At 35.6% G+C, this 26087-nt stretch overlaps 1 protein-coding gene across 8 annotated transcripts in view; it reads right to left on the reverse strand.

The window, feature by feature from the left end:
- Positions 1 to 24552, reverse strand: part of RUNDC3B (RUN domain containing 3B) — a 137381-nt gene extending 112829 nt beyond the window's left edge. For 4 of the 8 annotated variants that reach the window (XM_032304718.1, XM_032304721.1, XM_032304716.1 and 1 more), the window contains exons 1-3: positions 23997 to 24552; positions 20983 to 21003; positions 5527 to 5642 (exon numbers count right to left, since the gene is read on the reverse strand). In XM_032304718.1, coding sequence (XP_032160609.1) covers positions 5527 to 5642; positions 20983 to 21003; positions 23997 to 24118 — 259 coding nt within the window. In that variant the 5' untranslated portion in view covers positions 24119 to 24552. The remainder of the gene's footprint in view (positions 1 to 5526; positions 5643 to 20982; positions 21004 to 23996) is intronic. The other 4 variants (XM_032304723.1, XM_032304719.1, XM_032304722.1 and 1 more) reach the window with 1 other exon arrangement.
- Positions 24553 to 26087: the final 1535 nt, after the last annotated feature.

Below are 26087 nucleotides of genomic sequence, written 5' to 3' on the forward strand. Positions count from 1 at the left end.
ATTTTTAATTTTTTAAAGCAACTCTATTATCAATGGAGGAGAATGAGGAAAATGAAGAAAAGTGTGGCTTTTAAGTTTAAGACTGGAAAATGATGACATTCATAGACTGTGATAAATTATGGATATACAAAGTAGTACCTGAAGCAACCACTAAAAAATTTATACAAAGAGGAGTACTCAGAAACAATATAGATAGACAAAAATGGAATTCTAAAAACCATCCACATAACCCACAGGAAGACAAGAAAAGGAAAACAGAAAAATCAAAACCAGAGAGAACAGAAAACTAAAAATTAAAATGGAAAGCCTATTGTATTTACCATGTTCTTTCTTGCTTCTTTTATCATCTAATTTCTGCTTGAAGACAGTTCTTTGCCCAGTCTACTGGTAAAAAATTCCTTAGTTTTCCTTGACTTGAGAATGTCTAGATTTTCCCTTTATTACTAAAGGATAATTCTGCTGGATAGAGGAGTCTGTGTTGGCACTTTTCTCTTAGCACTTGAAAGAAATGCTTCCATGGTTTCTGATGAGAGATCTATCATTCAAATTGTTTTCCCCCTACAGACAGAGTGTATTTCTCCTGCTACTTTCAACATTTTTTCTTTGTCTTTATTTCTCAAAGGTTTAATTATACTATGTCTTGGCATGAATTTCTTTGGATTTGTATTATGATTCAGTTTTTCAAATCTATATGTTTACATCTCTTGACAAATTTGGGAAATTTTCAGTCATATATTTTTAGCTCATTTTCAGTCCCTTCCTCTTTCTCCTCTTAGAGATACTCAAATGAAGAGTTAGATCTTTTGTTATAGTCCCACAGGTCTCTGCAGGTCTATTTATTTTCTTTAAGTCCACTTTTAAATTTTGGATTATTTTTAGTCTTCGTTGTTTAGATATGTTTCTGTCTTCTAGTTCACTGATTTCTCTGTCCCCTCCATCTTCCTGTTGAGCCTATCCATTGAGTTTTTTATTTTGGTTTTGTACTTCTCAGTAACAAAATTTCTATTTGGTTCTTTCTTATATCTTCTATATCTTTGGTGAAGTTATCTACTTTTTCATTTATCTCAAGAATGTTTGTAACTGCTCACTAAAGCATTTTTATCATAAACCTATTTTATTAAACTTATGATTTTTGTCACTAATACTTAGTATCTCTGTCATCTCAGTGTTGATAACTATTGATTGCCTTTTATCATTCAAATTGAGATCTTCCTAGTTCTTGGTATGATGAGTCATCTTCAAATAAAACCTGGACATGTTCATTTCATAAGTCTCAGGACCTTATTTAAAACTTCTCTTTTCACTGGCTCTCTTTGACAGTTCTAGCAGTGGAAGGGAAGGAGAAAGGGGCACCACTCCATTACTTTCAAGTGGAGGAAGAAGTCCACTTTTCCCAGTTGGCTTCCACTGACATTTGAGTGTGGGGAGTCCTCACTGCTGCTGGGTAGAGGTGGGAGTCCAGGCTTTCTACATGGTCTCCATTGACAATGACCTGGGAGTAGCCTTGATACTGCTGGGTAATGGTGAAAGACATAAGTCTCCAACAGGTCTCTTCCAATCAGCCTCAGGATGGCAGGGAGATGACCCCTCATTACTGTTCGGTGGAAATGGAAGTCCAGGTTCTTTATTAACATAGTGGGGGTGGAAGTTAAATGAGAAGGGAAGGCTCACAACCAGCCAGAAAGGAAGAAGTCCCAGTTCTCTGCTTGGCCTTCTCTGATACCACACTGATGGTGGTGGTGGTACAGTGTTACATCTCATGAGGACAGAAAGTTCTAAGTTTTCCATTTAGCTTTTTGTGGCCTGGGTGGGAGTGGTACTAGCCTTTTTCTGTGTCATTTGGCTGGAGGAGGGAATGTCTAAAAGTAATCCATCTTGGGCTGCCTGCGTGATTTGGTTAAGCGTCTGACTCTTGGTTTCAGCTCAGGTCGTGATATCGGGGTCATGAGATTGAGCCCTATGTCGGGCTCCATGCTCAGTGTATAGAGTCTGCTTGAGATTCTCTCTCCCTCTCCCTCTGTACCTCCTGCTTGTGCTCTCTAAAATAAATAAATAAATCTTTAAAAAAATTAAAAGTAAAAGCTCTTTGCCTTGCTTTCTGTACCTGCTGTTGTTTATAGTCTACTGGCTTATCCAGTCTTGGATATACAAGGCAAGCAGAAAATCAAAGAACCCATCAAGTCATTCCCAAAGTCATACAGTTCCTAGAAAGTCTCCCTTCTTCTCTCTACCTTTTGGAGTCTTCTTTTTTTTTTTTATATATAATAATGTCCAGGGTTTTAGATATACTTAGTGAGAGATATAGGGGAAAGTATCTCCTCTTCATCTTTAGAAGTTCTCCTAAATTTCTTTTTTGGAGCCAGCTCATCCATCTCTAAAGTGGATGACAAAGGAAACAATACTATATTTATCCCTATCAAACTTGTACACAGGCAACTTACTAGAGAACTAACTAAAACATTAAATAAGGAATAGTTCAATTTTCTAAAAACTATGGGATTTGACTTGGTCTTAATTTCAATGTAAACCCAAAGTATGGGAATCAAAATGTCACTGTAATCTTAAGTTCTGAACTAATACAGAGTTCACCTCTCTGAAACCCTTTACTCAGCTTTTAGTATCAGATTTTAAGAGCAATACTAATAAACCACTGATAAACCAAAAGAATAAGAGAGTGGTGGTTCCAGAACATTAAAGGAACTAGAGCTACATTACCTAGAAAAATGGGGGACTAAGGAGAAAGGATTCTATAATAGCAATGTTTTAATATTTATTAGGCTCAAAACTAGAAAATTGTGACTGACAATAGATCAAAGCAGAGTCAGATAGGTTGGCTTTATTTATATGAGATTTTTCTATCAATCTAAACTGCCCCAAAATGTGATGAACTGCTTTATTATCCTTAGTTCCCACATCAGAAGTATTAAAACCAAGACTATATGTCCACCAGTCACAAATATTGTTGAGTGGATTGCTTCAAGAAAGAGCCTAGAATAATTTTTAATCTGTGACTCATGGCGCTACCTGAAGTGGCGCTATAGAGTTGTAGGGTGGGGTACAATGGCTGCTGAGCAGGTAAAACGTCCAATTTCTCCAATCTGCTTAGACAAGACATTCCACTTATATACCCAGCATCTGCAGTTCCTTTCTATTAGGGCAGGTGCAGATGGGGTGGAGAGAAAGATGATACTTTAAAAAAAAAAAAAAAAAAGTCCAAAAATTAGCTAAGATCTGAAATGAGTTCTCTTTGAATTCTATATTTGTGATTAGTTCCCAGTTCTCAGCTATATTCCAGAAAAGTAAGATCATCACCTTATTGAACAATAACTGTAAACAGGATAATGTATGTCATTTTAAAAGCTTCCTTTCAAAAATTAGGGGACTTTTAAAATGAATAAAGAAATAACTGTTTCAAGTTTTCTACTTTACCTGTGTCAATACAGCCTATTTTGTGCCTGGAGGTAGATTTTATCTTTCTCCAAAAAAATTTAATATCTAAACTAAATGTCCTTTTATTAAAAAAAAAAAGTAGCTGGAGAAAAGTAAATCTCACAAACCCACAAAGTTATACATTTTAAATTTGTACTTCTATAAAGGCAAACATTGGAAAAATTGGTAGTTATATACTATTGGTAAAAATTGGTAGTTATATACTAAATTTTGGTGTACTATCAAAATAATTATATAACTTCTCCAAATGTAAAAGCAATTTTTTATATGCTAGAATACTAAAATAACATATGGAAGTCTGTAGATGCTTAAGTCTTTAAAATACTTCATCTCAAAAGTTAAAGATCATTGCATGCTTCATATCTATACCAATCAGAGTGACCATATTTGTTAATGTACAGGAAATTTTTAAAAAAATGTATATTAAATTATTAATTTTGCTTAACTTAAAAAGGTAACATAAATTTCGTTGTCTCATCATTCTTACTGTCTTAGTCATACTAGTGGAATTCTTATCCATGAATCAACCAGGGATTCCATTTTCAACATGGTAATTCACTGGCTCCTCAGAAATGACACTTAAGTAATTCCAAAGGTCTATCATCTAGACTTTGCTGAGGCAGGATTCAGAAGATGGCAGGCTAGTGTGCAGAAGGGGTCCATGTATGTGGTCATGAGCCTGCCCACTTTGCATGGATATCTCAACATGGCCTGTTTTCTTCTGATAGCTGCTTATGTATTTTGTGAGGAAATCATATGCTAAATGGTATACTCAATCAAAGGAACTGAAGTATTATGATAAAATATTTGTAAACATTAAAGTATATCGAGTTCTACTGTGTTGCATGTGTTTTTTAATCATGTATTATTTATAAATTTATATGTAAAAATTTTAAATATTACACCACACAATATAGTAACCCAAACAATATGTCAAAATACTCTCCTATCCTTTGCTTTTATAAAAACTTACTTTCTTATAAAAGGTAACATTAATGGCAGAAATTTTAGGAAATACAGGACAGCAAAAATAAAAATGTAACTTTTTAAATGCAAAAATAACAAACTTTTAACAGAAAAGCATCAGTGATTTTATGGACCTCATTTTAAATTGCAAAGGGCTGACCGAATCCAGGTTTTCTTTTCCTATGTAATTAAATTCAACCCTTTGATATAGGTCCAGAGGACTGCTCAACTTATATAAACATTTAGGAGTAAAGCTTGAGGCTTTCAGCATCATAAACCACAGAAAAGAATTATCCTTTATCTTAAATTTGAGATTCTAATAAGTTATATTACCAAAGCAGGCTACTGATTTAAAACTGTACCATTAGGATAGTAAAGATAATAGAAAGTTAAGTGAAAACATCTGATGATCAAGTTTCCTTTAGGAAGACCAAGGTAATGGAATTAATGTAATAAAGTTATTATTTATTACTTCTAAGTGTTATGTTGCAGAATATTTCTTCGTGTTATCATCTGTATTTTACAGGTATTTTAAAAGTAAACGTATTTCATAAATCTGAGAGACCACAGCTCCCATCTTACCTTTTAAGGTTTAAGAGATTTATCTTTCTAATGTAAATATATTTACTGATTTATTTTAAAACCATAATTGAGCACATTTTTTACATACCTCTTTTAACTATTTATGGTGAAAAGCTTTTTAAAGATTCTGAAGTTTAATGAAGTGGAGATTAAGCAAAAAACTTCATGCCTGGATGCTTCTTTGTAAGGTAGTTAAAATACCATCTAGTAACCGTCAAAGATGGGCTACTTTTTAATTTAAGCTTTCATTTTAATTACTTAAAGAAAGTGACTCTGCTCCAGGTATCTGACACTTAATGCATTCAACACTTTTAATACATCCTGGAAACAGGCATAAATTGGAGAACAGAAATTCATTTCCAGGGACAAAGGATAGGTCAAAAGACTAGGCATTCTAAGATCAGTTTTATGTTTCTTAAGATGCAATATGGCTATTATCTAAATCATACCAGACTGTATGGATTCTAAAATTTCAAGCTTATAAAAAAGAAAGTTGTTGTGAGACTAAAAATACATTGATTCTGTTACCTTTTAGCCGGTGACTTAGAATCTGTTCCAAAATAGCTGCAAAATTGTTAAATTCAGGAGAGGAATCATCAATTGTCTCAAAGCAGGACCGATCAATCAGGGTCTTCACAGAAAACCTGCGAAAGAAAGAGTTAATTCATTCACCTAAGTAGGAAAAATGGAAAGAAAACAATTTGGAGAAGTATTATAAAGATACTTCATAAGTATTATGTATACTGAAAACTCTACTTATTCAAATTTTCTCTGTGAATAGAAAATTTTACACAGATACCAGTCTTTCAGTTACATACTTCCTATCTATCAAACACAGTAAGACTTAGGAGTAGCTCATGGTCTTCACGGACATTAAAATCAGAATTTGAAAATGACCTAAATTATTAAATCCAAAAACTCAAAAGCTACCCTATAGCTAATAAGAAATTTCAGTGTCTGACCCAAATGCTTTTAAGAGTTTTAGAGCACAAAATTGAATGAAACAGGATGCAAGTATGCATGAGGTGTAGATCCAAAGTTTTTCTGAGCTTCATAAAAAGGAAAAATTACTAATCTGTAAAGTGTGCTGTATTTTTCCTTCTTATCAGAATGTCCCTTGTCTCTGTTTTTGACTGTCATAATCAATGTGTTTTCCAAGACTCAGCTCAAACGCCACCTCTTCAATGAAAAATTATCTCCTGTATGTTCCTAGCACGAGCATTTTGTTTATAGGGCCCCGTAAGAGACCATTCCAGTTTATCTTACTGTTGTTATCAGTAGTATCTATCTTACTAGAATATAAATTCCCTCAGGGCCACTATAAATGTGTGGAAACATATCTTCTGCACATTTAAAATTTCCTCAGCTTCAGCAGAGAGGATCCCTTGTCAGTAACTACTTGATTTATTTGTAAGCTCTATTATGAAAGAATAGGAAAGAAATATTTACATGCCAATACCATGGCAAGACAAAAGAAAAAGTTTATGATTGTTTACATGTAACCACATTCATGTCACCAGCATCAAAGCTGGGATACAAAACAGTTCTGTCATCTCAAGCAATTGCTTCATGCCATGCCTTTATAGTCATACCCTACAAAGGGTGAAAAATGAGTGCCTACGTAAGGACAATCAGTGAGGAAGGAAGAAATAGGGCAAACTATGACATTTTTAAGCAATTAGAAATGTAAACTATGAGGGAGATAAAGGAATACAAACTACTTCTTAGGTTTTAGTCTTGTTGGTTTATACTATTCAATCAGGACAGAAAATAGAAATAAATATAAAGGGTAATATAAAGAGATCTTTTTATATGATTACATCTAAGAACGCTACACTAAAAATTCTCTTTGTCTCCAGTTATAATGTGTAGGGAAATGAAAAAAAGTAGTAAAACATTTATGTTGTACACTATAATTTAAAATATTAGAAATACTGAGAATTTAAGGAGTTTTCTTTGTAAAAAAAAAAATTACCAAACAGTAGTTTACATTCTTACTGGATAACTTAAAAATATGGAGTGAGTGTATTTTCTATGCTTTGGCAAATTATTCCTTTCTAAGTGTGGACCAGTTTCCAACATTTTATCCTTTTGCATTTTCAACTGTGAAAATCTTAGGGAGGCCTTATAATGTGAAGTGGCTTGTCAGTACCACTTTGCTGGGACCTCCTTTTTGTCATAACCACTTGGTGGTTATGACACTTAACTTCACTACGTTCTACCTAAATTCCCTTGAATAGCAGAAATGTCAATATTCCCATGATAAACAAATTCTTTCTTTCTCTTTTTTTAAGATTTACTTATTTATGTTAGAGAAATTGAGAGAGAAAGAGCAAAAGCGGGAGGGGTAGAGAGGGAGACTCTGAAGCAGACTATGTGGGGCTCAATCTCAGGACCCTGAGTTCACAACCTGAGCCAAAACCAAGAGTCAAACATTTAACCAACTGTGCCACTCAAGACACCCTTGTGATTAACTATTTCTTCTGTAATTCCACTTAAGTTCAATTCAAATTTCACTTCTAGTGTCAGAACTTTCGTTTCTTTAACACATTTTCATCTCTGTTGGACAATTCACTCTTTTAATTACCCTTATTTTGTAAAACATCATGTGGGTTTATCACCAAGACATAAGGAAGCTATACAATTACATGTTTTGATTTCTGTGCATGAACTAATAACACATGCAGAGTGACCAGTGCGAGGCAGACTTAGAAACAAATGATGTGAGTGGTCACTGATTGTGGTGTGCATATGTTATTAACACACTGAGTTGTAGACTATGGTGCCAACAACAAAATCTCATCTTAAGCAATTACTCACAGTTAAAGAACCATGGTAGTCAAACTCAAACTGTGTTGGTATAGGCTGGAAGTAAACAAATTGTAGTAACTGAAACAGTACATATTAGAACTGCACAAATTGAGGACTGCCCCATTTATTAATTACAAACAGAACAATTCATTGCATGTTAGCATAAATAATGTATAAAATATATCTTTTCCAAAACAAGAAAAAATTAGCCAGAATAGCACTGTTGTAGCTCTTTGCAAATATCTTTAATGTGTTGAACAGAAGAGAATAAATCCTCACATCTGCTTCTGTGGTCAGTCTACTTTAGTATTATACACAAAGCAGCCTCTGAAAAACACTACAGACTTGTTAAAGAATGGTAAAAAAAAGGCAGATACTTTCTTAGAACTGTTAAGAAAATAATTTCTGACCTTTGGACCTCTGAAGAGGTGAGGGTCTGGAAGTATACTTTGAGAACCACTACCTAAGGCATTTTTTGTATGTAATGAAATAACATTTCTCTTAGGTAACCAGAATAGTAGTAATTATATATTCTTGAGAGCACTGAGAAAATAATTATTCAAATAATTTTCAGCCTTCTTTGGTCAGGACAAATAACATTTACCTAGGTGGATTAATGTTCAGTACATACGACTATCTATAACTACAACTGGGACTCAAAGGCAGAAGCCATTATGTACAGAAAAAGTAAGAACAGCGAAGAAAGAAGTAACACTGAAGTGGTCTCTGGTACCTAAAAGATAGTCAAGTTAGATAAACATCAGAGGCAATGCATGAGTAAATGAATAGAAACAAAAAGAGGATAAACAGATAAACCAGGTTAAAGAGAAACTTGAAAACTTGTTTTTGTTCTTATGCCCATCTCATTGATAATATAGGGGAAAATTCTGCCAATCCTTAGCAAACTTTTAGTAAGAACAAATAAGTACAATGTTCTTATTCAGTAAGAGATTGAAAAATGTTCCTAAAATGAATAAACGAAACCCCTAGTCTGGATTTTGACCTAAATAAAAGGAAACTTTGGAACATTATGGGGCGCCTGGGTGGCTCAGTTGTTAAGCGTCTGCCTTCAGCTCAGGTCATGATCCCATGGTCCTGGGATGGAGTCCCAGCATTGGGCTCCCTGCTCAGCAGGGAGCCTGCTTCTCCCTCCCTAAATCCCCCTGCTTGTGTTCCCTCTCTGGCTGACTCTGTCAAATAAATAAATAAAATCTCTTAAATAAATAAATAAATTAAATATGGCATTTAAGACTGTAATGCGTATCAGCAAAATGAAGAGAAATTTTTACTTAAAAATAACACAGTACTTATTTCATCAAAAAGAGCTATGTTTGGGGACACCTGGGTGGCTCAGTGGGTTAAAACCTCTGCCTTCAGCTCAGGTCATGATCCCAAGGTCCTGGAGTAGAGCCCCGCATCAGGCTCTCTGCTCAGCGGGGAGCCTGCTTCCCCCCTCTTTCTCTGCCTGCCTCTCTGACTACTTGTGATCTCTGTCTGTCAAATAAATAAAACCTTTAAAAAAAAGAGCTATGTTTAAATATTCAGTTTGTTTGTTTGACAGAGAAAGAGTGTTCAAGGGTTGGGGGGGAGCAGCAGGCAGAGGGAGAGGGGGAAGCAGGCTCCTGCTGAGTAGGGAGCTGATGTGAGCTCCATCCCAGGACTCTGGGATCATGACCCGAGCTGAAGGCAGATGCTTAACCATCTGAGCCAGCCAGGTGCCCCTGGATATTCAATTTCTACCAATAAAAATTGGTAAGATTTTTGTCACTATTATCTTCCAGAAATAATACAAAATCTTAACAAATTATCCACATTGTAAATTATAATGGGAAGATAGACCATGGATATTAATACATATATATTTGAAGCACCAAGAGTCATACACACATCAGTTGTCAATAAAATATATGCATCTTTTTATTATCTTATCAGTAGCTTGTATTCCTACAGAAGACACTATTTGCCTGATGAAAACCTACGGCGGTAAATCTCAGAACACTAAATTACTTCTAATCCAACACCTGAATAAAAATAAAAACAAAGTCCAGATATCCTAAAGCATACCTTTAGACACAAGTTCTGGTATTTCCAAGCATGAAGATATTTAAGGGTGAGAAAGCATTTTAAATACTCTATTACATCAAGGTTGATAAGGAAAAAAAATAATGTTTCCTGCCTTTGCTTCATCATTTATATCCTATTCTCCTCCTACCAACACAAATCAAAATTTCAGAAGGTAACTCAGTTCCTCAGAATCCATGTTTTACTTCTAGCTAGCCAAGTCTTCCCACTCAACACTTATTTCTCTAGAATTATGTAGCTAGCTCCATTATGCCAAAATAATAAGAATCTTTTCCTCCATAACACAGTAACTAGCTAAGATGTGCTATAAAAACCAAACCTGTAAAAAGAATTTCAATACATCTAAAAAATATAACACAGATGCTGAGCTATTTCCTGATAAATGATGACATTAATATTAGTCATCTATTTCCTGAAAAGGACTGATTTTAAAATAATGAAATGACAATTTGATGAATGTCTAAAAATACCAAATCCAAGTCTAAGTAACAGCTCTTACATAAGAATTAAAAATTCAAAAATGTACATAAAAGGGTCATATAATGAAGCACAGTTGTTGTTTTTTTTTTAAGATTTTATTTATTTATCTGACAAAGACAGAGATCACAAGTAGGCAGAGAGGCAGGCAGAGAGAGAGGGGCAAGCAGGCTCCCTGCTTTGCAGAGAGCCTGAGGAGGGCCTTGATTCCAGGACCCTGAGATCATGACCTGAGCCAAAGGTGGAGGCTTAACCCACTGAGCCACACAGGCACCCCTGAGGCACAGATTCTCTTTTCCTTTCAATGCCCAAAGAAAATTTTTGTTAGGTCAGAAATAGGAAAGAATGATTGCAAATAAAACCGTCGAACCTAAGAAAGCACAAACTACCTTCTTCTCTTTGGCGACATACCAGCAAAAATGAGATAGTTACCCAAACTATGTTTAAAAGATTTTCATTACAGTACATTAAACTAATTCCTCCCATGAGTCATAGATTTGTACACAATTTAACCATAAAAAATTAAAAAGTAAAAATGTGAAAACAAAATATAAAATTAATACTCTCTTAAATTTCTACATTACTGCAAAGAAACTGTTAAAAAGTAGAAATCTGCCTTTAATATTTGAGGCTCTGCATTAGTTATATATACATATATATTCACATACATGCAGAATGATCCAGTAGGAAAAAATACATTCTTATCCCCTTACAATAAGCAAACATGCTTCAAATACCATAAATTTCAGGATGCCTGGGTGGCTCAGTTGGTTGAACGTTTGACCCAATTTGGGCTCAGGTCATAGTCTCAGGGTTGTGAGATGGAGCTCATCTTCAGGCTCTGCAATGGTTGTAGAGCCTGCTTAGGATTCCCTCTCTCCTCTTTCCTCTGTACTCCCCCCACCCCTTGCCACTCTCTATCCCTCTTAAAAAAAAAAAAAAAACCATAACTGTCACACAAAACAGATTTTCTTACTTATACCATTAAATCTCTTCACCAAAGAATTATATCTGAAGATAACCAAAGTACATAAAAGCATCTAGAATCATCACATTTCAAAATGAAAAGGATTTCAGATAAGTAATTCATAATTTGTATTTTTAAGTAGAACATAACTATCTAAATCTTGCAATAAAATTCTTACCACTATTTCACACCAAAATTACAGAATTCCTTAGAATGTTTATTACTGCTAGTGGTCTTTATCAAAGGGGGAGGTAACTATCTTCTGCCATTAATACAGTATCCATCATCAATAATCAACAAGGACATGGATATCAGTAACTATGGATAATAACTTATTTCTTTTCTTATATTTTATACTAGAAACTAAAAAAAAATTTAGAATCAGAAATTTGTCTTCTTTTTTCAAGTATTATGAAAGTAAGAATTCCAAAACATCATGTGTATTTCACTTTAATTTTCTGTAATTTTAATCTTTTTATAATTAAAAAAAATTATTTACACATATCCTTTTAGCAGGAGTCTACAACTACTGTCACAGACCAAATCCAAACTGTTGCCAGTGGAGCACAGGAAAAAAAAAGTCCCAATCAATTTATCTGAAATGGTAGCCTAAGTCTATCACTTAGACAAGACAATAGTCTTGACTATTTTAAAAAACTTTACCCTATATAAAAATTAAAAGGAGAGAGATAAGTGTATTTTATTTTTTTTAATTTTTTTAAAGGATTTTATTTATTTATTTGACAGACAAAGATCACAAATAGGGAGAGAGGCAGGTAGAGAGAGAAAGGAAGCAGGCTCCCCACCAAGCAGAGAGCCCAATGTGGGGTTCGATCTCAGGACCCCAGGACCATGACCCGAGCCAAAGGCAGAGGCTCTAACACACTGAGCCACTCAGGCACCCCAGAAAAGTGTATTTTAAGATATTTTTCCTCTCTGTACTTTTATTTGTTTATTTATTTTATTAAGCACCTGTGAAGTGCACGATTTTATTTCTTCAATAATTTATTTTTATTATGTTCAGTTAGCCAACACACTGCATCAAAAACTAATAATGTACTATATGTTGACAAAAGTTCTTTTAAAGAGAATTGTTAATCTAAGTATTTTAAGAATGAGATACTAAATAATTAACATCTTGTATTACTATAGAAGCAGACTGATGACAACAGATTGCCCAACATAAGAAATAACATTAGATGCACTATATTTAAAAAAAAAGGGGGGGGGCAAGACAAAATTTTCCAAAAAAACACAAAAAACAAACAAACATCTAAAATTAGAAAGCTAATAAACCAAGAAAACTTCCCATCTTAACACAAATTAACTTATTAAATCTCTTATATGAAATAACACCCAATAAAATCATTTTAATGAAGAATACTTTATACCCTTGGACCACTTATTCTTCTGGAATCCAAATGCTCTTTATCCAATAACAAACAAGAATATTCAAGAAACACATTTTAACATCAGTAAACTAGATATTCACAGCAGCGATACAGCAATAGAAAGAACAGGGGCTTTAATATCAGAAGGCCCTAGATTCAGACCTGTCTGTGCTATTATCCATTCCTGTCAAGACACTTAACCTCTCTGAACCTCAGTTTCCTCAGTAATCAATTACCAAATTATTGTGATGATTAGAAGAGATACCATACATAAAGGATTTTTCAACTTACACAAAAATTACTAAATGTTAGCACATACTCTTTCTTTTTAGAGCATCAGTATTTCACTGAATAACATCTAAACACAGAAAAAAGAGGCAAGAATTTCAAGTGTCTATGTGTAAACTCATCTTCTAAAGGACTTAACAGGAAGCAGTCATGGTTTATGAATATCAGAAATGCTAAGAAAATGATGGTTCCCATTTTCTGATTATATGGCTCAAATACAAACACATATACCCATGCACGATTTAGAACCAGTTCATATGTAGCCAGATACACTGAAGGAAGCACCTAAGAGGAAAGCACAATGTATTTTGAAACCAGATATATTTGGGTTTGAATTCTAGCAATGTTAGGTTTAAATATAAAATAAATCTGATTGAAATAGAAATTGCTTCATATATGAAGAGCATATTAAAGAATTTTCATTACTAGTCATTAATGCTCATCTAGCATTTTTCCTCCAAAAAGCATATTCTGCATGCATGAAATAAATTAATGTATCTTCATCAGATGTTAAACACAGTTGTTTCGTGTTTTTAATTTTATTAAAATTTTTACATATATATATATATATATATATATATAAAGTTTTTATTTATTTATTTATTTGTCAGAAACAGAAAGAGAGCACAAGCAGGGGGAGCTGTAGGCAGAGCAGAGAGAGGGAGAAGCAGGATCCCCACAAAGCAAGAAGCCTGATACAGGTCTTAGTCCCAGGATTCTGCAATCATGACCTGAGCCAAAGAGAGACACTTAACCAACTGAGCCACCCAGGTATCCCTTTACTTACATTTTAATATTAATTTTGAGACTTCATCCAGAATACAAAAGATGTGTTAATTTTTTAAGTGAATGTACTAAGAGAAATTAAAAATTTCAAAATCAAATGTTAAATTTGAATATATGGGGGATACTGTTACCTCTTATAAGGACAATCACCATTACCGGAATAAATGGACAATGTGATTTTATTTAAGGCAAAAAAATGTGTGCATTTTGTGCATTTTCTTTTAGACAATATTTTCAAAACAGTATGCATTTTATATTTTTTACCCATTTTTGTGAAATAAGCTCTATAGACTTGAAAATTAGAGTAGATGCTTTGGTAAGGAAATACTAAAAAAAAATTTGTTTAGCTCAGCCTCACCTTTTTAAAAAAACTATTATTCGAACACTGGAAGAGATGAATTTTTTTCTATTTCCACATTAAATTCAATTAGCATAACTCCATTCAGAAGAAAGCAAATTCTACTGCTGAAACTATTAGACATTTAAAACTCCTCTGAGTAATCATTGGAGTGACTTTTAAAAAATAAGTGATGATGATTTTCTAATTCAACCTTCAACCTTATTTGGGAAATGTCATCCACTGCTATTATTCTTCACTAGTTATACCTACCTCATTTGATAAACATGCCTACCATGCACTAAATGCTGGAAATAAACTAGATGCTGAGTAAACAGATTCCAGTGTTTGAGAAATTCACATTCTAGTAAAAGACAAAAAAGATAACTAGATTTCAGCATAATTGGTACTATATTTATTTATGTAACCTATTCCAGATAAGACTTCAGATTGCTTATGAGGGCATATAAAATACCATCAGTTGGTTGCATAAGTTAAAATTGGGGAAGATGAAAAATGTGGGAACAGACTACGCAAGATGGAATAAATGGTGGTAGACTCATGTACGGAGTACAGCTAGAAAAACTGGGAGGAATTACAGGAATCATATGTTTGAAACCTGCAAAGAGTGGCTGAAACAGTAGGAATTAGAGAGGTTTAAGACTCCAGAAAGAAGAAAGCCAAAAATCAGTGCACTGCTATAGTTGCTTTTACCCAGGAGTGTCTGCTAGTTCTGAGTGTGGCAGGGCTAACTCCCACAGAAGGCTGCTAGGAACAGAAACACCAGGAAAGCTTTTGAAGGAGACCTGGGAAGACCTCAAACACCTTCTTGTCATCAGAAGACTAAAATCCTAATCAGAAAGCCTCTGGTTAACAGAATATAGCATTTGATAGTTCCAGAAAACAAAGTAATAGTTTAGGACTATTGGAGAAAGGGTGCTGAAAAATATACCTAATCTATGTTTAAAACTGTGGATGGTCAGGGGCAAATGAAAGGCTGAGCAAGACTTACCAGGGTTGAAATCCAGCCTGGATTTGGCACATCCCTGACTAGATGAAGGTGATCATCTACCACTCTAGCTTCCAGAAGAAGATAACATTAGTAAAGAAAGTGAGCACTACCCTGTATTATGAGCCATGGGCCCTAGTATGCTCTTGACCATGTTTTCTTCAAATTGACAGATGCACTCCACCTGTTTACTCTTCTGTGGTCTCTTCCTACTTTATGTTATGTTCTGATGAATACTTCTGACATAATGGTTGACAAAGGGTAAGTGTAATAGAACTTAAAGAACAAAAGTGCTGAAAAAATTTCATACTATCTGGCATTCAATAAAATAAATCTAGATATGCCAAAAAAATAAGACCACATGACAAAGACAGGAAGAAAGAAAACTCAAAAGAGATGTAAGATGATATAAATATTCTAAATTAGAGATGAAAACTTTAGGATAACTATAATTAATATGACCTAGGGAAGACAGGAAAAGATGGATATAGATAAAAAGATACATATTTTTATAAGAGATTTAGAGTCTATTTTAAAAGAATTGAATCAAAATTCTAGAACTATCTAAAATTAAAAACTCATTTAATTTACTCAGTAGATGAGAAACAGTAGAACAAGATTAATGAAAAGGAAAAGAAGTCAATAGAAAATATTCAAACTGAAGCAGAAAGAGAATAAAGAAGAGAAGATACAGAAAAGGAAGAACCTAAGGCAAGTAGGCCCTGGTAAAATTTAACATACATGTAACTGGAGCATAAAAAGATAATAGCCCAAATTTTTCCAAACCTAATGGAAGAGCAATGGCAAGGGTAAATATGCAGGTAAATACAAATGTGTATTAACTGAATATCAAGTATAAATATAGCAATAAGATTCTTGCAGAATTTAAAATATATATAGACAAAGTGTATAGGATGAGAAGGAATAAATTAATTAAATTTATATTACACTGTGATAAATCAAGAGTAATTGCCAAAAGAATGGGAACCTAACATAAATACAAAATAAGAAAAAAAAATTATGACTACCAAGTTCACTGAGAGAAAAACTAGAATAGTGGAATTTTAAAAAAATATGGATATATAAGAAGGCAAGGAAAGAGAAAAAAGTCAACATAAAACAAAGAGAAAAATGGTAGCTACAAACCCAAATACAATAACATTAAATATAAATGGGCTAAATACTCTACATAAAAGACTAGATAAAATCTCAAACTCAATTCTATCCTGCCTATTAGAGACACTTTAAATTTAAGGACAAGAAGATTAAAAGTTAAGGATGGAAAAAGAGACACCATACAAACATTAACTGAAAGAAAGCTGTTTTAATGCTAGTAATAGCAGACAAAATAGACTTTAAGACAGTAACAGTATTAAAGAAAGATATTTCATGGTGACAAAGGAATACAACCCCTAGGAAGAAGTCACAATAAGATTTATTTATTTTTTTGAGAGAGAATATGAGCAGAAGGGGCAGAGGGAGAGAGAATCTGAAGCAGAGCTGGATGCAGGACTTGATCTCATGAGCCTGAGATCACAGCCTAAGCCAAAATCAAGAGTTGGATATTTAACCAACTGCCTGACCCAGGTGCCCTAAGAACTCACAATCCTAAATCTGTGCACACCCAATAATAAAGCAACAAAATATTGACAGCAAAAATGACAGAACTAAAGGAAAATGACAGAACTAAAGGAGGAAATAGACAAAAGTATACTCAGAGACAGACCTTAACATATCTCTCACAAAATTAGACTAAGCATATAAAAAACTAGTACGGGATAAAGAATATATGGAAAGCACAATTAACATACTTAGATACAATTAACATGGAACATGCAATCAATGACAGATTATATATATTTTTCAAACACACATGAAATATAAAAATTAACCATATACTATATTATAAAGCAAGCATAAACAAAATCTCAAATGTTTGAAGTCTTTCAGAGTATGTTCTCTATAAGTATAGTGGAATTAAGTTAAAAATCGGTATCTAAAAATAACTAGAAAATCCTTCACTATTTGAAAGTTAAATAATAAATTTTTAAATAACCCTTGAGTTAAAGAAATCCCAACAGAAAAAATCCCAACAGAAATTAGAAAACATTTTAATCTAATTAATAGTAAAGATACAACATTTCAAATCTTGTGAGCAATCCCAAAGTAATGCCAAATAAGGGCATCTCTAGATTTAAAAGGTATATATTAGAAAAGAAGAAAGACCTAAAAACAATGATCTAAATTCCCATCTCAAGAAATTAGAAAAAAAAGAAAAACAGGAACTTAGAGTCAAGGAAATAATAAAGAAACCCATGAATTAAGAATTAAATACATGGCAGAGAAAACTAACAAAGCCAAAAGCTGACTTTTGAAAAGATACATAAAATTCATAAACTCCTAACAAGCAAAAACATGAAAAAAGCAGAAATTAGCAGTATCAGGAAAGAAAATGGAAACCTACTATAGCTTTTTTAAACAATAAAGTGATATGAAGAGATTTGAAAGATCTTAAGAATAAATTTGGTAATATATACGAAAAACTCACTGAAGCCTGATTTGAGAAGAAACAGGAAATATGAGTTGTACAGTGTCTGTTAAATAAATTGAATCTGTTACTAAAAAGACTTCCTACAAAGACAATTAGTTCAGATTTCTTCCCTGGTGAATTCTTTAAAAAGTTTAAGAAAGAAATATTATTCTAATGCTATACTAGTTCTTCTGCTGAAGAATATTTCCCAACTTGCTTTATAATGTCAGATAATCTTAGTGACAAAACTAAACAAGGACACTGTAAGAAAGAACAATTACAGATAAATCTCTTCCCTGTACAGGTGAAAATCCCAAATGGAATATTAACTCATCGAATGCAAAGATAAGTATAAAAGATAATACAACACAATGAAGTGTTTTTGTTCCGGAGTAGTTTAACCTTCAAAAGTCAATCAATATGATTCACTACATAACCAGAAAAAAAGGAAGAGAAATTATGTATATTTTGACAGAAAAAAAACATTTTATTGCAAACATTTACCCCATGGCAAAATTTTTAATATTTTCTGCAATACTGTGGTTATCCAGTGCAGTAACAGAAGAAAACAAAGGCATGAACTTTTAAACAAGCAGATAACATGACTGTATTCAAAGTTTAAAAAAATAAAAAATGGCAGAAAATCTGTTAGAATTAATAAGTAAATCTGGTAAGATTACTACATTACAAGACAAATATTTTAAAAGGTTGATTTTATGTCTATATACCAGCAAAAAAAGAAAATTTAAAAAATTTAGTGATCTGTTACCATATAAAAACATAAAAGAATAAGTTTAGAAAGGGACATATATATATTTTCACAACTACAAATATTTTTGAGAAAAATTTAAGACTATTTAAGTACATGAAGGGTAATACTCTTTTTCTTGACCTGATTGCTAGTTACAAAGTAGCATCCTCTTCACAAAAATTCACTGAGCTGTACACTTAATGCTATGTGCACTTTCTGTATGCAGATTATAAGTCAATAATAATTTATACGAAAAATGTGAAAGTAAAGTGAGCTAAGAATAATGCTAAATGCAATACTCCCATGTTCTACGTGTCTTTTAGAGCTTGGCCACAGATTTAACACTAAAATTTCTAAAGCTTACAAGAAAAAAGAAGTTGTCAGTTACACATTTGTGTCCAGTAGATATAAATAAACCAACTGCCTAGAGATACAATTCTTGGCACTAAAATAAGACAGCTATTTCTCATAGAAATCTTAACAAAAAGAAGACACTTCTTGACATAATAAACAATGTTCTTGACAACTTCAAGACCTTCTGTGACTGTTTCTTCTGATGACACACAATATAGGCCGATGGAATCTTACCAATGCACAATTGTGAAAAAGCAAGTGGTGACAGGATTGTGTGAAGCAATGCTGTCTACATACCCAGCTGCTTTCTGATATTTGGACCAACTCAGATATAGATCTTCTAAACTTGTAAGACTGAACAAATGAGCGGATAAGTTTCACATATTCCCCCTTGAATATCCAATCTTTCAACAGAGCTTCTGACATTTATCAATCAGCAATGAGTTAAGATAAGCAGGGAAGTTAAGATAAGCAGGAAAAGTTACATATGTGGAGGACAGCTATTTCCCTGAGTATGAACTCATTTTAGCTAAGAAAAGAGATAATGACCTATACATGCTGTGAAATTTATCCAGGACTAATAGCTGAAAAGATGATCATGCTACCTCTGTCACCAATACCTATCAGGACTCTTAACAATCCTCAGAAATGATACTGAACCTTCTCCAAAAGAATACAACTAAAAATGTTGATCAAAGACCAAACCCAAAGTTTTGCTACACAGAACATGACTAAAAAAGCATTAGCCAAAAATATAATCACTTTAGCCAAGGTATGAAGAGTCTCATGAGGCATACTCAAGCAAATAGTTACTAGGAAAGTAAGTCCCTCAATTTGAAGTTCTTTAAAGGATTATCTTGCCAATCACGCTAACATTTTATGTATCTGGAGTTCACGCACCATGTTTAAACAGAGCTAGAGACATTTTTTCTGATTATTCATCAGCTAGATTGTTGAGTTCAGAGTGCTAAAGCTCGCTTACTTAACTGAGGCCTCTGGCTGCCTTTTTTTTTTTTTTTTTTTTTTTTTTTTAAACACATGACAAATTTACTTATTTGCTTTCCTAGTTCACAGCCAATTCTAATAAGTATGTGAAGATAGGAAGCACAAAGGAAAGAGCTGCTAGAAACAGGCAGAGTTGTAATAACAGATAACTTGGTAGGAAGCAATAGCAGAATGCAAACGCAGAGGAAAAAACTTCAAACACAAGTTTCTTAGGGCTATGTTGCAAAAAGCTCTATGTCTCAAGAGTCCTCAAGGGCAGCCACCGCACATATTCACAGAAAGAGATTCAGAGTGAAGTCTTCAATAAAGATTCTATTACTCTTTAGAGAGTCTTTTTAAAGAAGATAGGGAAATTGTGTAGTACATTTTTAAAAGTGATTCTCCCAAAATGTTTTAAATATTAATATTTATTTTGGCTTAGATTTAAACACTTAAATTCTAAACTTCAGTTATACGGAAGACTGCAATCCACAACCAATGCTGGGTAGAGCACTATAGTTGATGGGAGAATTTTAAGCTTAACTCAAACATTTATAACATGGAAAAGATAAGCACCTCATTCCCTGACTACACTGGAAAAACAAGGCCCTACTGTTACTTGAAATAAGATTCAAATTATGAAATAATATCTTCACCTACAGAAAACCAAGAATAACTATGTACATCTTATTAGAAGTACTTGAATTTTGAAAACCATCGTTTGTCGCCAGTCATCACACTTTCTCCCTAAGTGGTTCTTGTTAATCCTTTCTATCCACAAGACAGGAAAATTATGACTGTGTGAGGAGTTTCTCTTAAGGTATTAGGTAAAAGTTTAACAAATTTTATATTAAAATCTGTTTATGCATATATAAACTGAATACTTAAATAACTTTCTCATAAAATGATGTTAACCTACAGAAAGAGACTTTCCATTTTAATTCTCTTTGCCAACAGAAGTAAAATAAAAAGAATTTGTAAGTTTTTCAATAAAACATGAAGCATAAAATGACAGAAAAAATGACTAATGTGCCTGGTTTTCTATGGATGAAAAATAGAAATTTAAAAAAAAAACCTGTAGGACTTTAAAAAATTAATTTTTCAAAGATCTAAATGGTAAAGAATATGCAAGGGAAATGCTAGTTGGTACACAGAGCCAAAATCAGCCTATGATTATTCTGGAGTTGAGCATGGAATATTTAGAGGCCTCAAATTACCTAGTTTCTCTCCACCACGATCTGTAAAAAAAAAAAAGGATGATAAGATAGTACTAAGTACCATACAAGTATTTTAAAGGCTACAATGCATAAATTTTCAGTAGAACAAAAATAAGAGATGAAATAATTACATACACAATCACAATGAATAGAAATTAAATTCAATTCACGTCCTATCTTACCTAACCCAGCAACCCACTTCAAAAACTCCACACCATAACAATACTGTTCTTGTGCAAGGCTTTAAACCTAAAGAATTGCTTAGTTACATAATAAAGCTTTAAAACTCAGCTGAGAATATGTCTAAGTTGTTTAAGGGGTAAAGAAAAGCATTATCGTATAAATAATATAGATACAGTGGAATGGTATGTGGTGATAGGGGGAGCATTTTGTTTTGATTTGCTTTGGTAAACTGTTCACAAGTTTTCTAGAATATCAGTGGAGAAACATAAAATGGAAGGCACAGTTCAAAATGTTTTTGTTTAGAGAGAAAAATGCACATACCTGATCTAGCTGCCATTAAACATATGTCTACCATTACCCTGCTCATATTTGGAGAAATTCAAAAGAAAGTATCAACACATTTTATTTGCAATCTATCATTAGTTTTAAGGCTGTTATTGAAGGTTACTAATGATCTAGGCTAAGATGATTTTACAGATCTGAAAACTAGATAATGAAATGCTTGCATGGCTTGTTAAAGGACATAGAACTAAACAACAAAGTAAATTTAGAACTCAAACTCTAAACCAACTTAAATATCAAATCACCTCTACTTAATATATAAAAATTTAAAAATGAGTTCATTAAGAGACAAGGGTGAGATACCACAATTTGGTAACTTTGAAAGGCAAAGAAACATAAATGCATAAATATTGATTTGTTGAGGCAGAGCTACTTAAAACATCCAAATGGCCTCGAATGACTTTTTTCCCCAAAAAGTAAAAGCCTTTTAGACAAAGCCTATCAAACAGTTCCCATTATTATTAAGGAAGATGATAATTTATATAAACCATCAACTCTTCAGATGTGAAGAACAGCCTTAGTAGTAAATCCACATAAATACAATAGTTGAAATCTAAGCCAAAACTTGAAATCTATTTTAGCTACAACACTATATTTATGTGTAAATTATAACTGAGGTCAGCACTTATATTCTTTTTGCAATAGAAAACAATAATCATGCAAATAAAATTAATGAAAATACAGCAAGCCTGGACAGCTATCCACACAAATCAGTGTGATATGACTGATACGTCTTAAATATAACTTAAAATGTTATTTAAATAAAATTGAGGTACAAGTCCTTTCTTCTGGCCTTCCTCTGATGAGGGAGCAGATGAACATCAAGTAACCTAAAATCAGCCAGGACAAAAACGGAGAGGCAAAAGAAAGAGTACCCACCACTGAAATTATTCAATCAATAAATATTTACTGAGCATTGGATGGTATAGTATGAAGAATTACTTTTAGAAAAAAAGAAAGAAAGAAAGAAAGAAAGAAAGAAAACAACTGAGCAAAAAACTGCACTGTAAAGTTTAACTCTGAGGGAGCTTTTATGAAACACATTACCACAAGAATGTTTAAAAAGATAATCATCTTTTTAAAAAATCAAGTAATAATCTTTAATATATGTAAAATACATTAGCCTTGCATATTGTTCTAATTTCCTAACTTAAAAAAAAATTTGCCTGGATTTAAAAAAATTGAATACCTGTCTTCCTCAAAGGTTGTATCCTAGACAGCACAAATGGTAAATTTAACCAAGTCCACATTACTTTACTGTTTACAGCTCAAAGTGCCATACAGTTAGTGAGGCAGCCTTCCTGCTATGTAGGCAAACATCTGTAATAGTCCAGGTTAAAAAAACAAAATGTCGCTCAAAGTTATTGAATAGAGGTCCCAGCATAAATATCTGTATGCTCTGTCAGATGCTTGATACATTTTTACACTAGAAATACACAGAAATTGAAAAGGAGGGAAAGGTGTCATTTTTTAACTCTTAGAGGATTACCAATGGTTGCTGTTGAGGTGTTTGGTGAAAAATCAGTTATTTCCAAATATAGACACTAATTATTCCCTTTACCTTTCTGTATTTCCTAGAATAAAGGAATACTACATTTATAATCAGAAAACCTTTAAAGAGGGGCGCCTGGGTGGCTCAGTGGGTTAAAGCCTCTGCCTTGGGCTCAGGTCATGATCCCAAGGTCCTGGGATCAAGCCCTGCATCCTGCTCTCTGTTCAGCAGGTAGCCTGCTCCCCTCCCAACCCCACCTGCCTCTCTGCTTACTTGTGATCTCTGTCTGTCAAATAAATAAATAAAATCTTTGAAAAAATAAAGAAAAGAAAACCTTTAAGGAAAGGGAGACTTGGAATAAATCATTGACACGAAGACTAAGTACCCTCCACAAGTCCCACTTGGAGAATAACAACTGCAGAAACTGCACTAGTACTGCAATTTAAAAGTGGAGAGAAAACACACACACACACACACACACACACACACACACACACACACACACCACACACGGCAGGCTTGTAGTAGACATTCAATACTGGGGGAATGAAATAACTGGCTACATACGTAAACAAGCCAAAACAAAAACAAAATGCATTCCGATTTTGAGGCAACACGGTAAGCAATCACAGAAACGACGACTTCGCCAAAACGTGGCTGACAGCTTAATGGGCACTCAATGAAAGAGCTTTTCCTTCCTGTCCTCTCTCTCACTCTGACACTAGAAGACACATTCAAAACAAATCCTCCCCCAGCCCCGCCCCAAGCCTGATCCTCGCTCGGCTCCAGTCCTGAAACTGTCTGAAAGTCCGGGGCCTCAGGGTGCCCAGACCCGGGCCCCTGTCAGAGCTCTCGCGACCGCGGACACGCCCGGTGCGGCAGACACAGGGGCCACGGCCCCCCAGTCTGAGGGACCCCCAGGGGCTCGCGCGCTCGCCCTCAGCCCTCGGCGCCGGCGGCCCCCTCCCGTCGCCGCGAGCCGCGGGCCGCGCCGTACCTGCACACCGTGATGAGGTTCCTCCTCTCCACCGCAGCATTGCGGGCGCTGAGGCTCTTCTTGCCGCCGCCGCCGCCTCCGCCGCGGCTCCCGCTCAGGCCCCCCAGGCTCCGGGAGGCCATGGCGGGCTGACCCCCGCGCCCCTTTTGTCTGCTGCTACCCCTCCCACCCCCCACACCTGCTTCCCAATGCTCCTGTTCGTTTTGCTACCGTGGGGACACTGGCGAGTCGTGGGGGGAAGGAGCGGGGACCGACGGAGGGTGTGGAAGACCGCGGGGGAACTCGTACCCGGGCACTGGCGGCTCACGCTCCGCACCCAAGCTACACACACACACACACTCACACACACACTCACGCGCACACACGCACGCACCTCCCCCGCCCTCGCGCGCGCCGCCGGCCGCCAGGCGGAGCGTGCGGGGCGGTGTCGGCGCTCCCCGGCTTCCCGAGGGACCTCGGCTGCCAGCACGCGCGCGTGCCCGCCGGTCCGCACGCCCTGCCACCTGCCTTCGGCCGCCACTCGCGCCCCAGACGCGACTGCTGCGGTGAGGCCACGAGCCTCGCACGCGCGGCCCCGCCCTCCCTGCACCTATCAGGTCAACGCAGTCCACCTGGAGCCAATCGCGACACGCAGGGGGCGGGATCGGCCTCGCGGCTTTTAAAAGCAAGGTGCTCGAGCACCGCCCCGGCGCGTGGGCAGCTGTCAAGACGCCGGGCTCGCGCTCGCAGCCCGCGTGCCGCAGGCAGCCGGCATGCAGCGGAGCAGCGCTGCAGTTTGCATGGGGATTGTGGGATGCGAAGCGCGGGAGAGACCCGGGAGGAATGCAGATCGTTGTCGGGAGCCCAGCTTTAACTGCTGGGATCTCTAGCTTTAGCGGCTGGTATTTCCACGGCGAAAGCCTATTCCCAGGTCCTCAGCCCAGAAAACGCAGCAGTCCGGCGCTCTCAGCAGACCCAGGACTTGACTCCCAGGAAAGGAGCAGGGTTCCTTTTGTCCTAACTCCCTCCCGTGGTCTGGAAAACAGCTACAAAAAGGCCGGGGAAGGAAACTGCCCGTTGAATATCCCCCTTTGGGATTGTGATGGTAGAATTTCTTGACCGTCCACGCCACGTCTCTCCTACCTTGGCCCCAGCAAGTCCTGCAGCCGGAACCGGCCGCCCACGTGAGAACGAGCGCGGTGCTAATGTGCACCCTTCTCTCTGCCTGGGCAGAGACCCCGAAACTGGATGAGGAACAGTGAATCTCAGGGCAGTTGGGCCTTGGCTCTTCTGGGCTGCTCCCGGAGAAGAGGGCCGCCCTGGTCCTGCGTTTTTGGAATATAGCGCTCACTTTGCAATGCTTCTTCATCCTCCAGCCTTACCAGCAGGAGATCCTACCCTCTGCTGCATTCTCTGGCACTCACCTAAGTGGCTCTCTCCCTTTGCAACAACAAGCTCAGACTACGGAGTGAGGTCCGTTAACTACAGTCCCTGTAGATCCTAGCACGGTACCCCGCATATAACAAGTTCTCAATAAATGTTCATTAATGTAACTTGAAGTTACATTTGGCATTATTTTACTGAAATTTCGCAATTTTGGTGGCTCCAGAGTCCATGTAACTTTCACCTCTGGTTCTGAAGTTTTTGTTAAAGAACATTGTTACAGAACATAGTTTAGTATAGATATCCTTGTATGTCATGTATATTATACGAAGGAGGGACTGTTAACGGTGGAGGGAATGCTGAACGCTTTAAAAACAGAGTTTTGTATAATAAAGCCGTAGATGACTAATATGAGTTTGTAGAAAATTTTAAATCTCTAAAATTATTAAGGCAAAGACAGCCCTTTCAGTGACTAAGTTTAATCATAGTAGAATAAAGATCAGTGTAGGAAAAAAAAATACTTGTCTCAACTAACTTACTGCAATAAACATTCACACATTAAAATTAGAGAAAATAACTTAGACTTTAAACTTTCACAATATTAAAAACAGGACTGTTTTTTATGTTAGTGCTCTCATTCCCAAACATTTCTTGTCTTCTCTATGGTAACATGGAAGTTTTTAAGGAGAGTTGCCGTTCTAGAAGCTCCAATTAACTTGTTTCCTCTTG

This window comes from Mustela erminea, chromosome 11 (assembly GCF_009829155.1).
Source record: "Mustela erminea isolate mMusErm1 chromosome 11, mMusErm1.Pri, whole genome shotgun sequence".
Classification (NCBI taxonomy): Eukaryota; Metazoa; Chordata; class Mammalia; order Carnivora; family Mustelidae; genus Mustela; species Mustela erminea.